The sequence below is a fragment of the Notolepis coatsorum genome, assembly GCF_963971535.1.
Source record: "Notolepis coatsorum genome assembly, chromosome: 10".
In the NCBI taxonomy this organism is placed as follows: Eukaryota; Metazoa; Chordata; class Actinopteri; order Aulopiformes; family Paralepididae; genus Notolepis; species Notolepis coatsorum.
This window is the reverse complement of record NC_140174.1, coordinates 17,896,173-17,916,346: the sequence shown is the minus strand read 5'-3', so window position 1 is coordinate 17,916,346 and position 20,174 is coordinate 17,896,173. Positions and strand designations below refer to the sequence as shown.

Sequence of the window (20,174 nt, the reverse complement as noted above, 5' to 3'; positions counted from 1 at the left end):
CCCGCAACAATATGTGCCTGCCGGACGCATTTCCCAGATGCACGGAGATCACCAGAGATCCATTTCCGGTTGTAACTCGCCCGATCATCCACCATGCAGCGGTATTGAAGCGTTACACGGTTGTGCCGAGTCCCACTGTCTCAGCCGAGGCTGGGTGAGGGAATTATGAATACCATGGTGAAAAAATGAAATATGATCTCAATAACGTCGTACGCCGTGGACTGGCGGAATTCGCATGACCTTGAAACCCGTCGTAAGCCGTTTTTGGCGGTGGATGTGTTAAGACCGAATATTGGACCCGAACATTTAAAAAAAAAAATTGTTTAAATTCAGTTAAAATGTTCAGTTTCAATTAAATTCACTACATCTGTACACATAGTAAACTAACTGAGAGAACAGAGACATCTTCACTACATCTGTACACATAGTAAACTAACTGAGAGAACCGAGACATCTTCACTACATCTGTACACATAGTAAACTAACTGAGAGAACAGAGACATCTTCACTACATCTGTACACATAGTAAACTAACTGAGAGAACAGAGACATCTTCACTACAGCTGTACACATAGTAGTCATAACCAGTCACAAACTATTAGCCAATCCTACACTCTGCAACTGTGAGTCTGCACTTGTCTGGCGAACCCATACAACAGGTTGATACGGTTAAATTACTGGGAGTAATAATAGATAGTCGACTGACATGGGTAGAGCACATTGACACAGTGGCTAAGAAAATGGGTAATGGCATTTATATATATATATATTAGAGGTGGGCATAGATAATTTTTTTTAATCTAGATGAATCTATCTGCAATCCTGGAGTTAATCTAGATACAAATGGCTCATTTGAAGTCTGCCGAAGGCATTCAAAATATGTGTTCTACGCAGTGTTGTGCTAGTTACTGAAAAATAGTAACTCAGTTACTTTACTAGTTACTTACACCCAAAAGTAATGCGTTACTGTGAAAAGTAACTATTTAGTTACTTTAAAAAAAAATAGCTCCCATTGATGCCCTTACAGATTCTTACAGTCAACATCTGTTAATCATTTTGACAGTTTCCACTAATCTCTCTCCTAGTATGTCTCTTAGCTCTCCGTCTCTCATTCTCCCCCTTTCTTCCTCACTCCCCACCCCTTCCTTCCTTCCTTACTCCCTCCCCCCCTCCCTCCCTCTCTCACACACACAGAGAGAGAGAGAGAGAGAGAGAGAGAGCGCTTAGGTTCTAGGTTGAAAATAAGTGCACGCTAGGTTGAATGAATTGATGATTGATGTCGCCGTTGGATGGGGATCCGTTTTAATAAACAAATAAAAATATGACTCTTCTCTCAGTTTCAGAAAAGGACACAGACTGGTTTGTAATCCAAGGTTATGAGGAGCTTGGAGAGAAAGGTGGAGCTAAACTACAGACAAGACTCTTGGAAATCCCGCTCAAGAGATTGTCAGCGGTAAGATCGGGATGAAAATATTACATTGGGAGTTGTTTTGCATAATCCATTTGCAGATTTTATATACACTTTTTTTTTTACTTACATTTCTATTTGCGATTTTTTAAACATCAAAGACAATACAGTTACTGACAAAATTATACAAAAATAATATCAAAAAACAAATAAAAGGGGGACAAAAATAAATAAATAAAAAGGAGTGACATGGGTTCATCGGTCCATACATTGTTTATTTACGTTTCAATTTATTTTCTTGTTTCTTTTTCATTCTTCTGTGATGTTGTTTCCTTTCTTCCTATATTCCTCCCACTTTTCCCATTTTGACTCTAATTTCTCCTCTTGTAGCCTCAGCATGTGATTCTCTCCATTTCCTGTATCCCCTCTATTATCTCTATCCATTGTTCCTTCGTCTGTGCTTCTACCCTGTACCACAGTTTAGTCAAAGCTTTCTTGGCTGCTACTAATAGTATCTTAATCAGATATTTGTCTTCTCCCTGAATTTCTTTCTGTGTTAAGTTCCCTAGGTATAGTACTTGACCTGTCTGGGGTATTTCATATCCTACTATTTCATTTATTATCCCTCCTATCTCCTCCCAGTAGTTTCTTATTTTTTGACATTCCCAGAATATGTGTGTGGTTCGCTACTTCTTGCCCACATTTTCTCCAACATGGCTTTTGTGTTGGCATGTAATTGCCCTGTATTTCTGGTGTTATAAAGAATCTAATTATGTTTTTCCACCCAAACTCCCTCCATATCCTTGATCCTGTGGTTGATTGTTGTATCTTACATGTGTTATACCATTCCTCCTCTGTTATCTCTATTTCTAATTCTTTCTCCCACTTTTCTTTTATATACAAGGTTGTAATTTCCTTACTGTCCATTATTGCCTGATATAGTGCTGATATAACCCTCCCCTTCCTTCCTTCATATGATTTTACCATTATCTTAATTATCCCATTCTGTTCTTTGTCTCTGTCTTGTTTTATTTCTTTGTTATAGTAATCTCTAATCTGTAGATGGCTAAAGTGGTCTCTATTCTCTAGTCCAAATCTTTCTTTCAATTTTTGTAGAGTCTGCATCTCCACTCCTTCTATCATTGTACATATTGCTGTTATACCCCCCCATTCCCATCTTTTGAACCCTTGGTCGTCTATCCCTGGTTTGAATTAGTTGTCATGTGTTATCCATCTCAGTATCTTGGATTCTTTTTCTAGCTTTTATTTCTTTACTATTGTGTTCCATATGTTTATAGTGAATTTGGTAATTGGGTCTAGTAGTTGTTCCTGTCTTCTGAACAGCTCCCTATCTCCTATTAGTGCCTGCACTTTGAATCCCTCTCTTTTGGTTTCTATGTCTTTCCATTTGGCTTCATAATTCACATTGCACCAGCATGCTACTGTTCCAAGCTGTGCTGCATAGTAATAGTCTTCTAAACTGGGTACTTCCATTCCTCCTTTCTCCTTTGGTAGTTGTAGAGTCACATATCTGTTCCTTGGCCTTTTCCCCCCCAAATGAATCTTGATATCTGTCTATCCCATTCTCTGAATTGTTTTTGTGGTATTAATATAGGTAAAGACTGATATAGGTATAATAACCTTGGTAATATGTTCATCTTAATGATTTAGATCCTTGAGCTGAAATCTAGGGGCATTACTGTCCATCTTTCTAGGTCTCTCTTGATTTTCTGATTAATCCGTGTATAGTTTGCATCGTATAACCCAGGGGTGGCCAACCTTTTTTGAACCAAGATCTACTTTTTTATTTACCACCTAGCCCGAGAGCTACCAGCCAAAATTGTATATTGTAAGCCGTCATTTGAGGCTTTATAAAAGCAGCATAATGAACACAAATCTGTCAGTGCTGAGTCCGACCTCATCTTAAATAACAAACAGCATTGCTTGTTGTAGTTAACAAGGAGAGGAAGAGTTGATTTAGCAATTTTTTTTTTTTTTTTTTTTTTTTTTTAATAATCAAATTTTATTAATCAAGATCTACTTGAAATCAGCCCGCGATCTACCTGTCGATCGCGATCGACTGGTTGGGCACCACTGGTATAACCCCTCCACCCCTCGTGTAATGTTCACCCCTAGGTACTTGATCCTGTCCATGTCCCATTTAATTTTGTATTTTTCTTTGATCTCTATCGTTGGAGTGTAGTTCAGTGTTAAAGTCTGTGTCTTCGTCACGTTGAGTCTATACCCTGAGTAATGTCCATATTCTGTCAGTAAATCCATCAGTATCGGAAAGCTTGTGTCTGGTTGTCTCATATATACTATCACTTCGTCTGCGAACAGTCCCAATTTATGTTCTGTTCCCCTTATCTCCACCCCTTTGATGTCTTTGGTCTGTCTAATTAGTTGAGCCAGTGGTTTGATGAATACATCGAAGAGCGTCGGCGAAAGACAACAACCCTGTCTGGTAGCTCTCTCTAGTTTAATCCGGTCGGTCAGACTACCATTTACCTTAATCCTTGCCGTCGGTTCTTGATATAATGCCCTAGAAATATCCAGCTTACACTGTCGAATGCTTTTTCTGCATCTAGGCTAACTAATACTGCACTTCCTCCTTCCTTTTGTATCTCCTCTACTATCTGCACTGTCTTCCTTATGTTATCCTGTGTCTGTCTTCCTTTAACCTGTTCCACCCGTGGTGAAAATCCGCCTAAAATATATACCTAGGTAAATATTGCTCCACTTCTACAAGGGCTATTTGCATATTCTTGGTATCTAGGTACATCTATGGACCTCATGGAATGTATTCACAGTGTCAGAAATATTGTGTCTATTACTAGGCTTGCTTAAATTGTGATGAAACAAAGGAGAATATGAATTATGATTTTTCTTTGCATCTTTGACAGTGAATAACACCATGCTAATAATGACCAAACATAAAAAACTGCCACTGATCTCGTTCAGTACCATCTTGAGATCATGTGTACAAAAGATCTAAGGAAATTAATAAAGGGAAGATGATTAAACAGAAGGTTCTGTAGATACAGTACTGAATTCTCCCATCCGGACCAATGCAATTTGAAATATTATTATAGAATATAGAATAGGAGGCTTATAAATTACCTTATTATAGCCAATTCGCACATTTATATATATATATACATCAGTGGCGGCTGCTGACCAATTTTTTTTGGTGAAGCACAAATTATTATATTATATTTATAAAACATCCCCCAATGTGTGTCAGTAGTGGCTGGTGAGTTCAAAAATTGGGGAGGACGGGAGAGATAAAAAAAAATGTAATAAAGAAGTACAGACACAGTGTAGTTATGAAGACAGCAGACAGACACTACAGTTAAAGACAACAGGCACTAGTAATAAATACCTTGGAGTAACTCTTGACACACACCTCACTTACACACATCACAACAATAGCTTAGTCAAGAAGGCAAATCAAAAACTATTTGTTTACAGCAAGATCAGACCATTTCTCATCCTCACTGTTTCAAACACATCTACATGCAATTGTTTGCAATTTCATGCAAAAGGAGCTTATAAAATGCATGGTAAATGTCCATCCTGGACTCACGACCACTGTCACTCACACTTCCCTGCTACAACCTTTCAGAACTACACAAAAAATCTAGCCACTAAGTTCTATTTTATGCTCAGAAATAACACTTCCCCAACACTCACAGCTTTACTGCCAAGACACAATAGACTACAAGTCAAGAAGTATCACCACATCAATCCCACATGCACTCATTCCATTACCGGCTTACACAAATAATTATGGACGACTAAGATCATTCTTCCACACAAACAGCAAAATCTGGAACGAGATCCCATTCCACATCAGAGCAATAACCTCCATCTCACACTTCAAACAGGCCTACAAGCTACATCTGATGCTAGAAAACCTCTGCACTCACTGTCATCGGGTCCCCCCAGGGCTGTGTTCTAAGCCCCCTGCTGTACTCACTCTACACACACGACTGTGTGGCCAAGTTCAGCTCCAACTCCATTGTGAAGTTCGCCGACGACACGGTGGTGGTGGGGCTGATCTCGGACAACGACGAGAAGGCCTACCGGGAGGAGGTTGAGGTACTGGAACGTTGGTGCCAGGACAACAGCCTGCTCCTGAACATTGGTAAAACCAAGGAGCTGATCGTGGATTATAGGAGAGGACAGCGGGAGACACACACACCACTGAGGATTAACGGGGCTACCGTGGACAGGGTGAGCAGCTTCAAGTACCTGGGGGTCCACATCTCAGAGGACCTGACATGGTCAAGACACATAGACACAGTAGTAAAGAAAGCGAAGCAGCGCCTCTACCACCTGAGACAGTTAAGGAAGTTCAGAGTATCGGGGAAGATACTCCAGTCCTTCTACTCAGGAGCTGTAGAGAGCATCTTGACCGGAAACATCACTGCCTGGTATGGGAACAGCACGGCACAGGACAAGAAGGCCCTACAGAGAGTGGTGCGCTCAGCCGAGCGTACCACGGGTATTGCGCTACCTCCCCTGCAGGCTCTATACAACAAGAGGTGCAAATCCAGAGCCTGCAGGATAATGAAAGACCCCCACCACCCCAATAACAGCCTGTTCCAGCTGCTGAGGTCAGGCAGACGCCTGCGAATTCTAGAGACTAAGACGGAGAGGCTTAGGCTAAGCTTCTTCCCCCAGGCCATCAGAGCCTTGAACAATGAACATTGAGAGACACAGAAACTGAACTATCCACACACAAGTACATACACGACACGCACGCTGAGCACGCTCACACACTAGCAGCCACTTTAACACTCATGCCGCACACACGCACACTTATGGCCAGAGGAAAGGCCACTTAAAGTAGTATAACATCAGGAACAGTGTATTGCACTACTAAAGCTAACTAGCATGTCCTATATGCTCTGTAAATACTAATGTACAGATACCGAGATGGCACACCATGTACCTGTTTATTGCACTGTTTTATTGGATTCTATTAATATGTTGTACCACTGTATTTTTATTGGATTCTATTATATGTTGTACCACTGTATTGCACATCGTCGCGGGCAAGACCAGCCGCATTTCATTGTATACCTGTATGCCGTGACAATTAAAACTCTTGAATCTTGAATCTTGAATCTTGAATCTCATTTAGCACAGACCCAATCACACACACACACACACACACACACACACACACACACACACACACACACACACAATAAACACAACGGCCACAGCGGGCCAACAAATCGCAGCAGCTATTTACAATGCAATACACAAATATACAAAATAATGCTCAAAATATGCACACTTCCTACCTTATTTGTACATGAAGTCCATCCTCCGATCATTCTTTGTGAATTCTGCGATGTCTTTGTCATAAAAGCCTATTGCAATAATAATCCTTTTCTCTTCAAAAGTCATAATTGCATGCTTGACTTACAATCACTTATGATTATAGGTCTGGAGTCAACCCCAGTCTTATCACACACACACACACACACACACACACACACACACTGACCACCCAGTCTAACTAAAGTAACTCAACAAAGCAACCCACAAGTCCAGGGATTCACACTGGCACTGCAGTGATGGTCGCATCTTATTTATTGTTATTATTCGTTTGAAATCTAAACCGTTTGGGATTGTTGGACCAAGCCGTATTCTCATGCAGAGCAGCGGAGATAACAGCAGATCTGATCCGTAGCTCGCACGTTTATCCCTTGCATGTTTTCGTCACACCAGGCTAGTGAAACGGACCCTCCGCTCGCGACAGCTTGGGACTTGTTGGTCATTTCGCCTGGATGTACAGAACGCATCACCAGATCAATCTCACATGCACATCACTCAGCACTATAGGAAATGAACAACACACACACGCGCGTGCACACTAGGGTTGTCACGATACCAACATTTTAGTTTCGATACTATACCAATATTAATTTCGATACTTTTCCTCAAAATCAGGGAAAAACTCTCTGATGTCATTATTGTTCTTTATTTTAAAACACAACAATGAACAATGACAAGAATAAATAAATTAAATTAAAAGCAATGGCATTCAAAATGCTGGAGAACTTTTTTTGCACTCAAAACACTTGCTGTACAAGGTTTCTGAACCCAGCTTTCTCAACTGTATATATATTGGAACTTGGTCCATACAGATGAACTCTGCGACTGCCCTGTTGATCCTTTTATCATCTTTGGACTAATTTGTGTACTTAATATGCTGCTAAAAAAAAGCGGAGTTTAGGTTGCTTCTGAATGGGGGGAGTCACTCTGTGAGCCAAATGCAGCAGACTACTGTAGTTAAAAAAAATTCAAGGGGTAGAAAAAGTATGGTTGTATTATTATAAATTTGTCATAGCAGAGGGCCTAATTAGTTTGAGATACCATAAGTTACCCAGAAAACATTTTGATGAGTGAGACTGATTATAGCCTTATCATAATTCTAGAACTAGGTTATGTCATATTGTAGGCTGTTTAACAAAAATAAAATAGATTTCCATTGTCTTTATACAGTATGTATGAACCATTAATGGGCAATTGTCAAATGTCTCTGTATATATCACGTTTGTGACTAAGCCATAGAGATGAGATGCACGTGTGCATCAATTAATTTCTGTTGTGGGTAGGCAACAAACAGGGGATGCTGTGTTTACTAGCTTTCACCACGGCAGTTTAGGCTGTGTATAGCTTATTATTAGGCTTTTCAATTTATTTTCTATTCTTGCGAATAGCATTGTGGACATTTTCTAATGCTCGTATAAGGAACTGTAGTCACGAGAGCTAGCATAGCTCATCCAACGAATGTTGGCATCAATGACATGACTACAGTACTGATAGGAGCTACTGTACCACGTAACGTTAGTTATCACAACCATCGACAATCGCAGTGAGGATCTTTATTGATTAACGTTAGCTAGCTAGCTTTAACTAGAATTATAGTTCGCTAGCTATATAAGCTAATGTTAGCCGAGTTTACTCTATGCAAAATGTGCTAGCTAGCTAACGTTAATCAATAAAGATCCTCACTGCGATTAGTTAGTTATCATAACCATCGGCAATTGCAGTGAGGATCTTTATTGATTAACGTTAGCTAGCTAGCACATTTTGCATAGAGTAAACTCGGCTAACGTTAGCTTATATGGCTAGCGAACTATAATTCTAGTTAAAGCTAGCTAGCTAACGTTAATCAATAAAGATCCTCACTGCAATTGCCGATGGTTATGATAACTAACGTTACGTGCTACAGTAGCTCCTATCAGTACTGTAGTCATGTCATTGATGCCAACATTCGTTGGACGAGCTATGCTAGCTCTCGTCTCAACTAGAGTTTGTTGTTCTTCATTCCAGAAGGTTGCTTCCGGTAAACTAGCACAACATCACCACTGACAGCAGCGCTGTGCTCCAATAGGAAGGCATTTGCATGCATAAATGAATAAATATTTTTTTTTAAGGTACAGTTTTTTCCCAAACGCAGTATAGTATCATTTTGAACACTCTAGTACCGCGGTACTATACTAATACCGGTATACCGTGCAACCCTAGTGCACACACACACACACAGGCCACAGCGGACCAAAACAAATCGCTCGTTACTCACACGCGCTGGTGACCTCCTCCGTCGTAAGTCTGGTCTCCGTAAACTGGATGCTTGCAGACTGCAGAGGGGAATCCCTCGCGTCACGCACTCTCATAAGCCCATATATGGACCAAGTTGCCAACTAAGAAATGTCCGCAGTAGCACTCACTCACCAAAGCTGTGTGCTACTCACATGAAGAGGAAGGCAGCACAGCGGTTCTTCCTCTGGGCGAACGTTTCGATGACTTTGGGAAAAAAAATTGAGAGACAGGACAGGAGCTTACTAAACTACTACCTTGCTAAGCTAGTAGCTAGCTACAAGTTAGCTTACACAGTCCAAGACGGCACGTTCACGTCAACTACAACTACACTACTTCAACTGAGATAAAAAAATATATATATATCATCAAACGATGCAGTGCACAATAAGTTCATGAAGTTCAACAATTGAATAAAGATCTTAAAATATGAATTATTATATTAGGCAAATTAATCTCTTCTTTTCTATGTCAGCTTTCAAGGCTGACAGTGCACACAGTCAAAACAGTCCAGCTGCACTTCCGTAGGTTTAGCTGGGGCCAATCTCTGATTGGATTTGAAGGTTATCAACACAATGTGTCACGGCGTGAACCAATCAATCAAGTGCGCTGCACCTCATTACCCGCCTTTTTAAAACTCAAATACCCTATTTTGATTAGATAATTATATTCTTAAGCCCAACCTGTGCACCTATTTTTGCACTGAGTGATTGACATCTGGCCATTACTGCAGTTATGGGATCAGGCCAGATCAGAGAGCTCAGAGCTGTCACTTGGACATTTTTGAAGAAAAATAATTCACTGGCATGGTTTTTTTCACAGAGGAAAACATTTCTAATAAAAATTATAATAATAATAATAAAAAAAAAATATATATATATATATATATATATATATATATATATATATATATATATATATATATATATTAACACATTGCCTGCCGAGCATTGTACCCATCTAATGCCCCTCTCTGCCAGTGCTATAAGTCTATGGAGTGGCTCACCTTCTTTGCAGGGCTATAACTTTTTAAATTGTATTGGTATATTGACATTACTATGGCCCATTCAACATCAATTATCTATCTATTCATACAAAAATACCTTCTAGAATATAAGTGTTTTTATCGTTTTCTGCAGTAATTCCTAGAATGTGAGTTATAGGCCTAAACGCATATATAGATTATCGATTGCCGTTTATTCCCTATACACGCTATATTAAAAAATGCAACTGTATATGATCGTATACGTTATGCTTCATCATGCGTGGAGGAAAGGGGGGGGGGGGGGGGGTCGTTTATAATTCCTTGATCGTCAGTAACGGCTTTATTTAGTATGGTTTGATATGTTGAGCAGATGGTTTGCAGTGAAATGAATAAACAATCTGGCTGAAAATAACGTTATATTCCTCTTACCGTTCGCCGATGAGACTGGAGGAAAAAGATCCCAATTATTTGACGTCGATCTCCTACATCCATTTCCGGTTTGTATGGCACAATAAACACCGAAATCATATTTTCTTTATTGCGTTTCGAAAGCGATCTAAATGCACTCTAGTGTTTGTCTGGATCCACGTAACAAGATATGACTGCCGGAGGGATTTCCTCGATGCACAGATGGCCACTTCCGGTTTTGCTGTGAGTGTAACTTGCCCGACCATCCACCAGGCGCCGGTATTGAGGCGTTGCAATCTCAGACAGGGTGCCACTGCAGTCCGGAGGGAGGCTGGATGAATTATGAATGCTATGTCGAAAAAATGAAATATTGATCCCAAAAATTATTTACGCCGTTGTTGGCATTCAACGCATGGCGGGCAATAACGACTTACGCCGTTTTTGGCGACCAATATGTTAACATTACGCCGTTTCCAGTGTTGCTGGATGGTACACTCTGTTAGCTCCGTAGCTAATCCACTCCCAGACTACTGATAGCAGAACCGAAAACATCGGATCGTTACACCCCTAGTATTTTAGCTTTTTGACACAGGACAAAATAGTTATCAAAACACATGAAAATTGCAGCACCAAAACTAAACCAATAACACCCAATAACAATGCAGACATAATAATTAGTGCTGTCAATCGATTAAAATATTTAACTTGATTAATCGCATGAATGTCCATAGTTAACTCGCGATTAATCGCAAATGAATCGAATTTTTCTTTTTCTTTTTTTTTCTACCTTAAACAGATCGTTTTCAAGTTCCAAGTTTTAATACTCTTATCAACATGCGAGTCAACAAATGCTTGCTTTATGCAGCCATTTAACAAAACAAAAGGATGACCCTCATACATTGCACATTTGCATCAAATTCAAAACAGAGTGATGCACAAAATAACTTAAAAGAAAATAATAATTAAAAACAATGAATAAAGTGTGCATGAAATAATAGGGAAAAGAAAACGTTAGGAACTTGTTACATTCACCCACACAAGGGCTGAGTAATCACACACCCCCCTCTCTCTCTCACACACACTCTCCCAGCTCTCTTTCTCTCTTGCCCCTTCCTCATCTCTCTCACCCCCCTCTCTCTATATATATCTCACACACACTACACACTTCAGAAACAAACATAGTATCAATAAGAGCATCAATAATACACCTGAGTGAAGTCTAGTAAAAAAAAATGTAAAAAAAAATTAAATTTGTTTTGCTTAAAAGTTAATCGTGAGTTAAAAAAAATAGTGGCGTTAATAGAATCAGGCGATAACGCGTTAATACAGCGTTAACTTTGACAGCCTTAATAATAATACAACCAAAAAAATCTATAACTAAACACTTGGAAATTAATGACTAAAAACCAGGAAGTTACCCCCAACAACATAAAAGTCGAACTTGCCCACTTTGCTCCTTCAAAATAAAAGTGTATCTGCCTTAACTACTACTTTAGATGAAAATATAAGTAGTAGCATAATAACAACATTGCACTGCTACTGTAGACAGTTATGACCAAATCAACGGATAAAGGTAACAAGTCTTTCCTCCTTTGCCTTTCAGCCATAGGCCACAACAGGATTAACAAGCAGCATCAAGGCTGCAACAGTTGTCTTGGTGCTGGGCAGATGCTGGATACTATAAGACTGTTGAAAGAAACAGACAAAATGTGATCTTAATTCATGATCTTGATCTGATAAACATTACAAACGATTGATCAATAGGCTACTCTTGCTAAACAATACATGGATTCATTGACATGTAATTTATATTGCTAATATAATATCCATTCCATTGAAAATATAATTTCAGACTGAATTATATGTACTAGTGGTCTGTGTACTCTTAATTGCTCCCCAGAACAACACAAACTAGGAGCAACATTGATATTGTTACAAGGACAGATACAACCACAATGTCATATTGCAGGCAACTGCCTGGTGGGTTTTATCTCATTATTTTATTAATGTTGGCCAGTTTTCAATAACCGCCCTTGGAGCAGATGCATCTTTAAATCACATCAACAACTACATTTGGAGGATACAATTTTTTTTAGAAATTGAGAAATACAAACTGAACAAATACAAAACACACAAGATCTGAACTCGTCATTGGTGTACTTCTCTCTTCTCCAGGTACAATTGCTGCATTGCTCCCCAACAACAAGCAGAGATATGAACGAGTCAAGGCCTCACTGCTGTGACCAGTGTGGAAAGCGCTTCATCAACAAGGCCACTTTTCTAATACACCAGCACATTCATACAGGAGAGAAGCCCTATAGCTGTGATTATTGTGAGAAGAGCTTCAGTCAATCTGGCAACTTAAGGCAACATCAGCGCATTCATACAGGAGAGAAGCCCTATAACTGTGACCAGTGTGAGAAGAGCTTTAATGCCTCTGGACACTTAAAGGAACACCAGCGCATTCATAGAGGAGAGAAGCCCTATAACTGTGACCAGTGTGAGAAGAGCTTCAGTAGATCTGGACACTTAAAGAGACACCAGCGCATTCATACAGGAGATAAGCCCTATAACTGTGACCAGTGTGAGAAGAGCTTCACTCAATCTGGCAGCTTAAAGATACACCAGCACAGTCATACAGGAGAGAAGCCCTATAACTGTGAGAAGCCCTATAACTGTGACCAGTGTGAGAAGAGCTTCAGTAACTCTGGAAGCTTAAAGATACACAAGCGCATTCATACAGGAGAGAAGCCTTATAACTGTGACCAGTGTGAGAAGAGCTTCAGTATCTCTGGAGGCTTAAGGACACACCAGCGCATTCATACAGGAGAGAAGCCTTACTACTGTGACTTTTGTGGAACACGCTTCAGTAAATCTGGAGGCTTAAAGAAACACCAGCGCATTCATACCGGAGAGAAGCCCTATAACTGTGACCAATGTGAGAAGAGCTTCACTACCTCTACAGACTTAAAGAAACACCAGCGCACTCATACAGGAGAGAAGCCCTATAACTGTGGCCAGTGTGAGAAGAGCTTCAGTACCTCTGGATACTTAAAGATACACCAGCGTATTCATACAGGAGAGAAGCCCTATAACTGTGACCAGTGTGAGAAAAGCTTCAGTAGACATGACAGCTTAAAGAGTCACCAGCGGAGTCATACAGGAGATAAGTAGGGATGCTCAATATTGGCTTTTTTACCGATACCGATATACCGATATTGTCCAACTTAACTCTTAATTTCCAATACCGATATCAACCGATACCGACCGACCCAACCGACCCAAAAACGGAATCATTTCAGGTAATTAACATTACATATCTCTTGTTGTGTAATTAACACAACATTATGCATACTTTGACAATAAATAAAATAATAATTTGTTCTTACTTGCTTGCCTGGGTAAATAAAGGTTAAATAAATGTAAAAAATATATATATATATTTGAATACCGATATTTTCCGATATCACATTTTTATGCCGATATCGGCCGATAATATCGGTAGGCCGATAATATCGGAGATCCCTAGAGATAAGCCTTATAACTGTGACCAGTGTGAGAAGAGCGTCAGTCAAACTGGACACTTAAAGAAACACCAGCGCATTCATACAGGAGCGAAGCCTTAACACATTGGGGACGAAGCACGGATAAATCCGTGGTTCGAATCCATGCTTAAAGGACTAACCACGGATATCTCCGTGGCAAGGTTGTTTTGGCTTTTATTCCATTTTAATAACCTATTCAAGGTCGCTGAGTGGCACTGCAGATGCACCCTACTCTTTGAATTCGAAAAAGTGTATTACCGGCCAGATCCTCTTAGGGGCGCTGTATCGAAGTTCCCTGTGATAGAAGTTGTCTTTTTTTTCTGGAGTTCCAATGTAGTTTTCTACTCACCTGAAGCTTGGAATAAGTTTTGGATCGCGTATTTCAGTGTGCAGTAAGGGAATATATCATCGGTCAATGGACATATTGATCTACCAGATGGCGATCGATAACTGGGAAATGGTCTGGCGGATCCAACCGGCTCATGGTAAGATCTTTTTCACGTAAATTACAGCCCGATCAGGCCTTGTTATGATACTCAACCAGCCCATCAGCGTATGTGGCTACTGAGACGAACACGGTTATTGGTAATCAATAATCAGAAACGACGTCCCCCGCCCCCCCCCCCCCCTTTCATGCATTGATGCTTGAGGATCGTACCGATCATATGCAGTTTGAGTTTTAACTGTAGCTTCTGTATAACCGAAATGCCATTGGATATAACGTTAGTAGCTATTAGCCCTTTATCCAGCCTTCCAGGAAGTATACCGCTTATATTCAAGACGCTATAAAATGAGAATGTATTGATGAAAAAATTATTTCTTTAAGCCATTTTGAAGGGACACTTTATGGTCTCAATTGACAATGAGAATGGACAGATAGCAATACTATAAAGTATAGATTTAGCTCTACAAACAGCCTCACGAACTGTGCAAGTCTGTTTACATATGCTGGCCGTCTACAGTGATTTTAGACGCATCCAAATGGCCGCCAATGTGTTAACACTTTGGGTGCCACCCGTATCTTTACCCCTAGAATGCCAGCTTTATAGTCGTTTCCGCGGTCGTTTCACTGTTTGCGAAGCTGTATGTTCTGTATTATAGCTGTGGAGACATGGTGTGGCTTATTTTGACAAACATTACTTGTAGTGCAACATGGGAATAATAGTTTGTTTCCACATGCTGTAGTTTGTAATTTATTACACGCTAAACATCGCGCATTTCCAAGATAATCCAGTATTTTTTCATAGGTCGCGAGATAAAACGCGTTATGTGCAATAAGCCCAAAGCGTTCTGGCTGAATCAGGCTGGTCCCCAAATACTCCCAAATCAAAGGTATACAGGCATTAAAGCGTTCCGTCTTGAGATGGATTTCCGTCAATTTGATTCGGAGTCGTGACGGATTTTCCGTCAATTGGCTACCTGGTATAATATGATTTGTAGATGCATACAGATTGAAACTAAATTGAGCCGATCGGAGGCGTCAAATATGATGAAAAAGGGATTTTTTTTTCTACCATTGCCGCGCCAAGCAGAGTAATTTGCGAGCAATAATGGCAGGATGCAGCGACTAGAGAGACAGGATTGTGCTAATAGTTCGTCGTCGGAAATGTATAATAATCGCAAGATACATTCAGACAGTGTTGGATTTAACTAAATGGATTCATGGACACATTTATGCCCGGACCACAAAGCTTATTGAAGGGTTAGCGGCGGCGGCGCGGCTCTACCGCTGAGTGCGTCAGCCTGTTATATGAAAATGTTATTGTAGTGCTGTCAGACCCTGGTACGGGTTGTCTTTTCCTTTTAGCTAACGCTATTAAATAAAAATATACAGTGGAGGTTAAAATAAGAATGACTTTGCCTGAAAAAAAGAATTCAGTCAGGAGATGTTTTTTATATGACGCACCCCCGTGGGAATCGACTTTACCATAAATCATAGGCTGATATACGCTACATTCTCTTTAAACATATAAATGTTAATCACTTTTATTCTTTTAAACTTGGTCTGACCGACCTGCCAGGTGTGTGTTTTTGCAACGTATCCCACAGGAAATTACAGTATGGCAGTAATGGGAAAAGGATGCTAGCTCGCCATCAATCAGAAGCTAGCCACAAGACTCCCATTTGCGATCTCCAGCACACAGCCTCCCTGCCTGGCGTGACGACCACAACAGTAGGGTCTATAGTCACAGTCAGGACAGTAGGCTCTACAACACAGTGGTCTATAGTCACAGTCAGGACCGTAGGCTACAACACAGTGGTCTATAGTCACAGTCAGGACAGTAGGCTACAACACAGTGGTCTATAGACACAGTCGGGACAGTAGGCTCTACAACACAGTGGTCTATAGTCCAAAGACTAGAGGAACCTCTGGATGCAGAAGACATGTGGATTAAGTACAAGACACATACGTTTGAAATCTATATTTTATGTTATGCTTGCATAAAACCCAGAATCAGGAGTTTTCTGTATGTAAGCTGCACTTTTTTGTTGTAAAATTGCATTATGTATTATTAAAGCACTGTTTCCCTTGTTTAGTTCCTTGTTCAAGTCATAAGCTTGTTCCGGTGTTACAATGTAAATAAAAACGTGCATTGAAAAGTTACAGTATGTACATTTGTTTATTTGTATGACAAAGTCGGAGTCAATCAATTTTATTTAATGAATTGAAAACAGCATTGATATTACGTAAAAGCAAACTGGCAATAGAAAAGATGTTCAAAATAATCTAGTTCCCTTAAAACGCTAACGCTATTAAAAAAATATATATATATACAGTGGAGGTTAAAATAAGAATATGACTTGGCCTGAAAAAAAGTTCAGTCAGGAGATATTTTTTGCTTTAATCCCTGGGTATATGACATGTATGTACCTTCACAGTAACAACACATTCATCCTGGACAGCAATCCAACTAATGTGGTCTGCATCTGAAGAACTTTTCTCTTAAAGAAAAAGAAAGAAAAAATTATATCTTGCAGCATATTTAAAAATGTCCTTTCTTATATTAAACTATATTTAGTTTTTAAGAATTGTAAAGGATAGGCAAAAATAACCATGTGCTTCAGCCTATTCCTTTTTTTGGTCATTGAGTTTGGATTTTGTGTGTGAGCTTACTTTGAATATGTGCATTTGTGATTTTTTTCTTTTCCTTTTGAAAGTCCACACGAAAATAAAACTATTCATTCATTCAACTTCTGACACTCATCTTCAAACACCAGTTTCATGATTTTAATAGAGCCTTGCTCTCTAGTCCTCTCTTCCAACAATAGTTGTCTCTAGGGATGCCCTGATCGATCGGTCAGCGATCGGTATCGGCCGATATTCAGTATAAATATGAGATCGGTGAATTCCGATAATGCTTTATTTTCGCAGATCATGAAAACCGATCGAAAAACATGATTCAATTCTTAGCGGAGTTCTCACTCGCTGACTTCTCTCTCAAGCACACAGAGCTGCAGCGCACTGCCCCTCCTCCTCCTACCCCTCCCAGACTTGTGTCAACAGAGGCTCCGGCAATAGTCTGCTCTAGTCTAGTGCATGCAACCTCTGTAAGCTAACGTTAGCTACCTAGCTAATGTTACTGTTTAAACAAAATGACCCAGTCAACTATCCACTTTTAGTTTAATACATGAGGCATTGTCTAACGGTATCTAGCTGGCTAGCTACTGATAGCTCCTGATATCAACAAATGCTCCAGCAATAGTCTAGTAGTGCATGATACTTCCGTTAGCTAGGTAGCTCGGTAGCTAACGTTAGCTCACGTTAGCTCACTGTTTAAATGAAATGTCCCAGTAAACTAAATAGTTCACTGAGGAGTTGTCTTAACGTTATCTAGCCGGCTAGCTACTGATAGCTCCTGATATCAACAAATGCTCCAGCAATAGTCTAGTAGTGCATGATACCTCCGTTAGCTAGGTAGCTCACGTTGGCTCACTGTTTACACGAAATGACCAAGTAAACTAAATAGTTCACTGAGGCGTTGTCTTAACGTTATCTAGCCGGCTAGCAGTAGCTACAGATAGCTCCTGGTATCAATGTCTTATAACATTGATTCGATGCGTATTCGAGCCCCTGGCTTGCATCGCAGTCACGAAAGGGGCTAGCTGAGGCCATGCTGAATGTGATTTGACCAAAGCAGAGTATACACACAGACAGTGGAGCTGTTTGCAGATAGCGAGCATTTTGACTTGTTGTGTGGTGGCGATGTCTCGCAGATAATACAACTACAAGTATAATTATATAATATATATATTTTATTTAATAAAATAAAAAGTATATATTTAAATAAAATAAAAATTAATATAAAACCAAAAACGATCGGTATCGGCCGATATGGCTCATAGACCTGATCGGTATCGGTGATCGGTATCGGTGGCAAAAAACGTGATCGGGGCATCCCTAGTTGTCTCTCTTCCAACATGACTGTAAACAGACACACATAGGGCCCAAGGGGTGCTTGAGCACTTGCCCTTTTTCCCTCAGAGTAAAAAAAATGGCTGGTGGTAATTGTATTTAATTGAAATGTTATTTTTACATTTTTTCTTTTTTGCCTTTATTTACCCAGGGTAGGTTCGCTGAGCACAGATGCTCTTTTTCAGGAACGCCCTGCTTCACATTCACACAGTTCCATTCACACCTGGGAGCTGCCCAGTACAACCACAGTTGACACCATTGACCACTGAGCAACTCCACTGGAGCAGTTGATTCAAGCCATGTCACATAGTTCAAGTTTGAAATGATTCTTTCTGTTTTGCTCCTGAGAGTGTGCTAGATACTGTACTGTACTGGTAATATTATTAATTTGTGTTAACTTCTGAATAAAACAACTTATTAAACACAAGTACATCTTATTGAACATTATTTTGATATTTCATTACCAATTATCATAGCAAAACAGCTTTTTCAAACAGTCTGTAATGCATTTTGGAAACGGGAGATGGGCTCATGGTGTAATGGGCCACCTGGCCTGAGAAACATAAGGAGGAAAGAAAAAGTAAGGACTTACTTCTGGTCATTATTTGGGTAGAACACACATATTTTGAATGCCTTCGGCAGGTTTTTTTTTTTTTTTTTAGCCATTTTAATCTAGATTAATCTAGATTAAATCCAGGATTGCAGATAGATTAATCTAGATTAAAAAAAATTATCTATGTCCACCTCTAGTTATTTTCTATTGCAATTCTATCAAATGTGTGCTAAATATAGATGTAACAATGTATTTCTAAGTTTTGAAATATTGCGTCCCTCCCAACTATTCTTTGACATCTGTAATCTTTGCAACATGACTCACTAGGAAATACTGCATGTGGTTTAGGAGGGGTGGCTCCTAGGTAGAGCAGGGCAGGATGCAGAAAGAGACAATATCTCCTGAGTATGAAGATCATCATTTAAATATTTATTTAAAATATTTCTTGTTATACCTGACATCGCTGCGAATGAGCAACAGTGCAAAAAAACGTTAGGTTATGACTATAACCAAGTTCTGTTAGTATAGCGACGCTCGGCATCGCTCTCTGCACTATCTCGCATACGTGCACGCGCACTGAATAAAGACCACAATGTACCTTTAATCCCAATATTCGTCTGACCACACCCCTATCAGCTTACCCATATAAGCAGGGGTGGGGCCACCCACTCTCCTCCTTCCCAAGCTTTCGCCACAAGGCGAGGTCAAAGGCTGCAGCGGCGTCGGATGCCGAGCGTCGCTATACTAACAGAACTTGGTTATAGTCATAACCTAACGTTCTGTATCGTATCGCTCTCGCTCGGCATCGCTCTCTGCACAAGGGAGGCCGAGCGAGAGCCAACGGCCGACAAATACACCCCGCTGACAGCCCCCCACAAACCATCAGAACAGGGAGGGCCGAGCCCCCCCGACCCACCCTAATGGCGGGCACCCCCCCTATTAGGGGCTTCACGGGAGGGCGACGGACCCGACCGTGCGAAGAGGCACTCAAGCAACTCAACGCACAGGGTGAGCAGACCGTGGCTTGACCCCACGACTACACACACGCACAACCCGCATGCCACCCGGGAACGAACGGAGGAACAACCTCGTTACTGCCCCCAGAATCACGGGGTCAAGGGCAAACCCAACCCCGTGGCAAGGCCGTAGCAGCGGAGCACGAAGGAAGACCCAGACCCACCAAAAGGACTGGACTCCCTAGAATGGGGGCCCGGAGAAGTCCATGATGCCAGCATCAA

General features: G+C 40.4%; 1 protein-coding gene across 1 annotated transcript in view; it reads left to right on the top strand.

The window, feature by feature from the left end:
* The window catches only part of LOC311235285 (uncharacterized protein), a 50,140-nt gene extending 33,610 nt beyond the window's left edge, over positions 1 to 16,530 (top strand). The window contains exons 7-8 of the mRNA XM_084322705.1: positions 1,338 to 1,453; positions 12,600 to 16,530. Of these exons, the coding sequence (XP_084178831.1) occupies positions 1,338 to 1,453; positions 12,600 to 13,598 (1,115 nt within the window). The 3' untranslated portion in view covers positions 13,599 to 16,530. The remainder of the gene's footprint in view (positions 1 to 1,337; positions 1,454 to 12,599) is intronic.
* Positions 16,531 to 20,174: the final 3,644 nt, after the last annotated feature.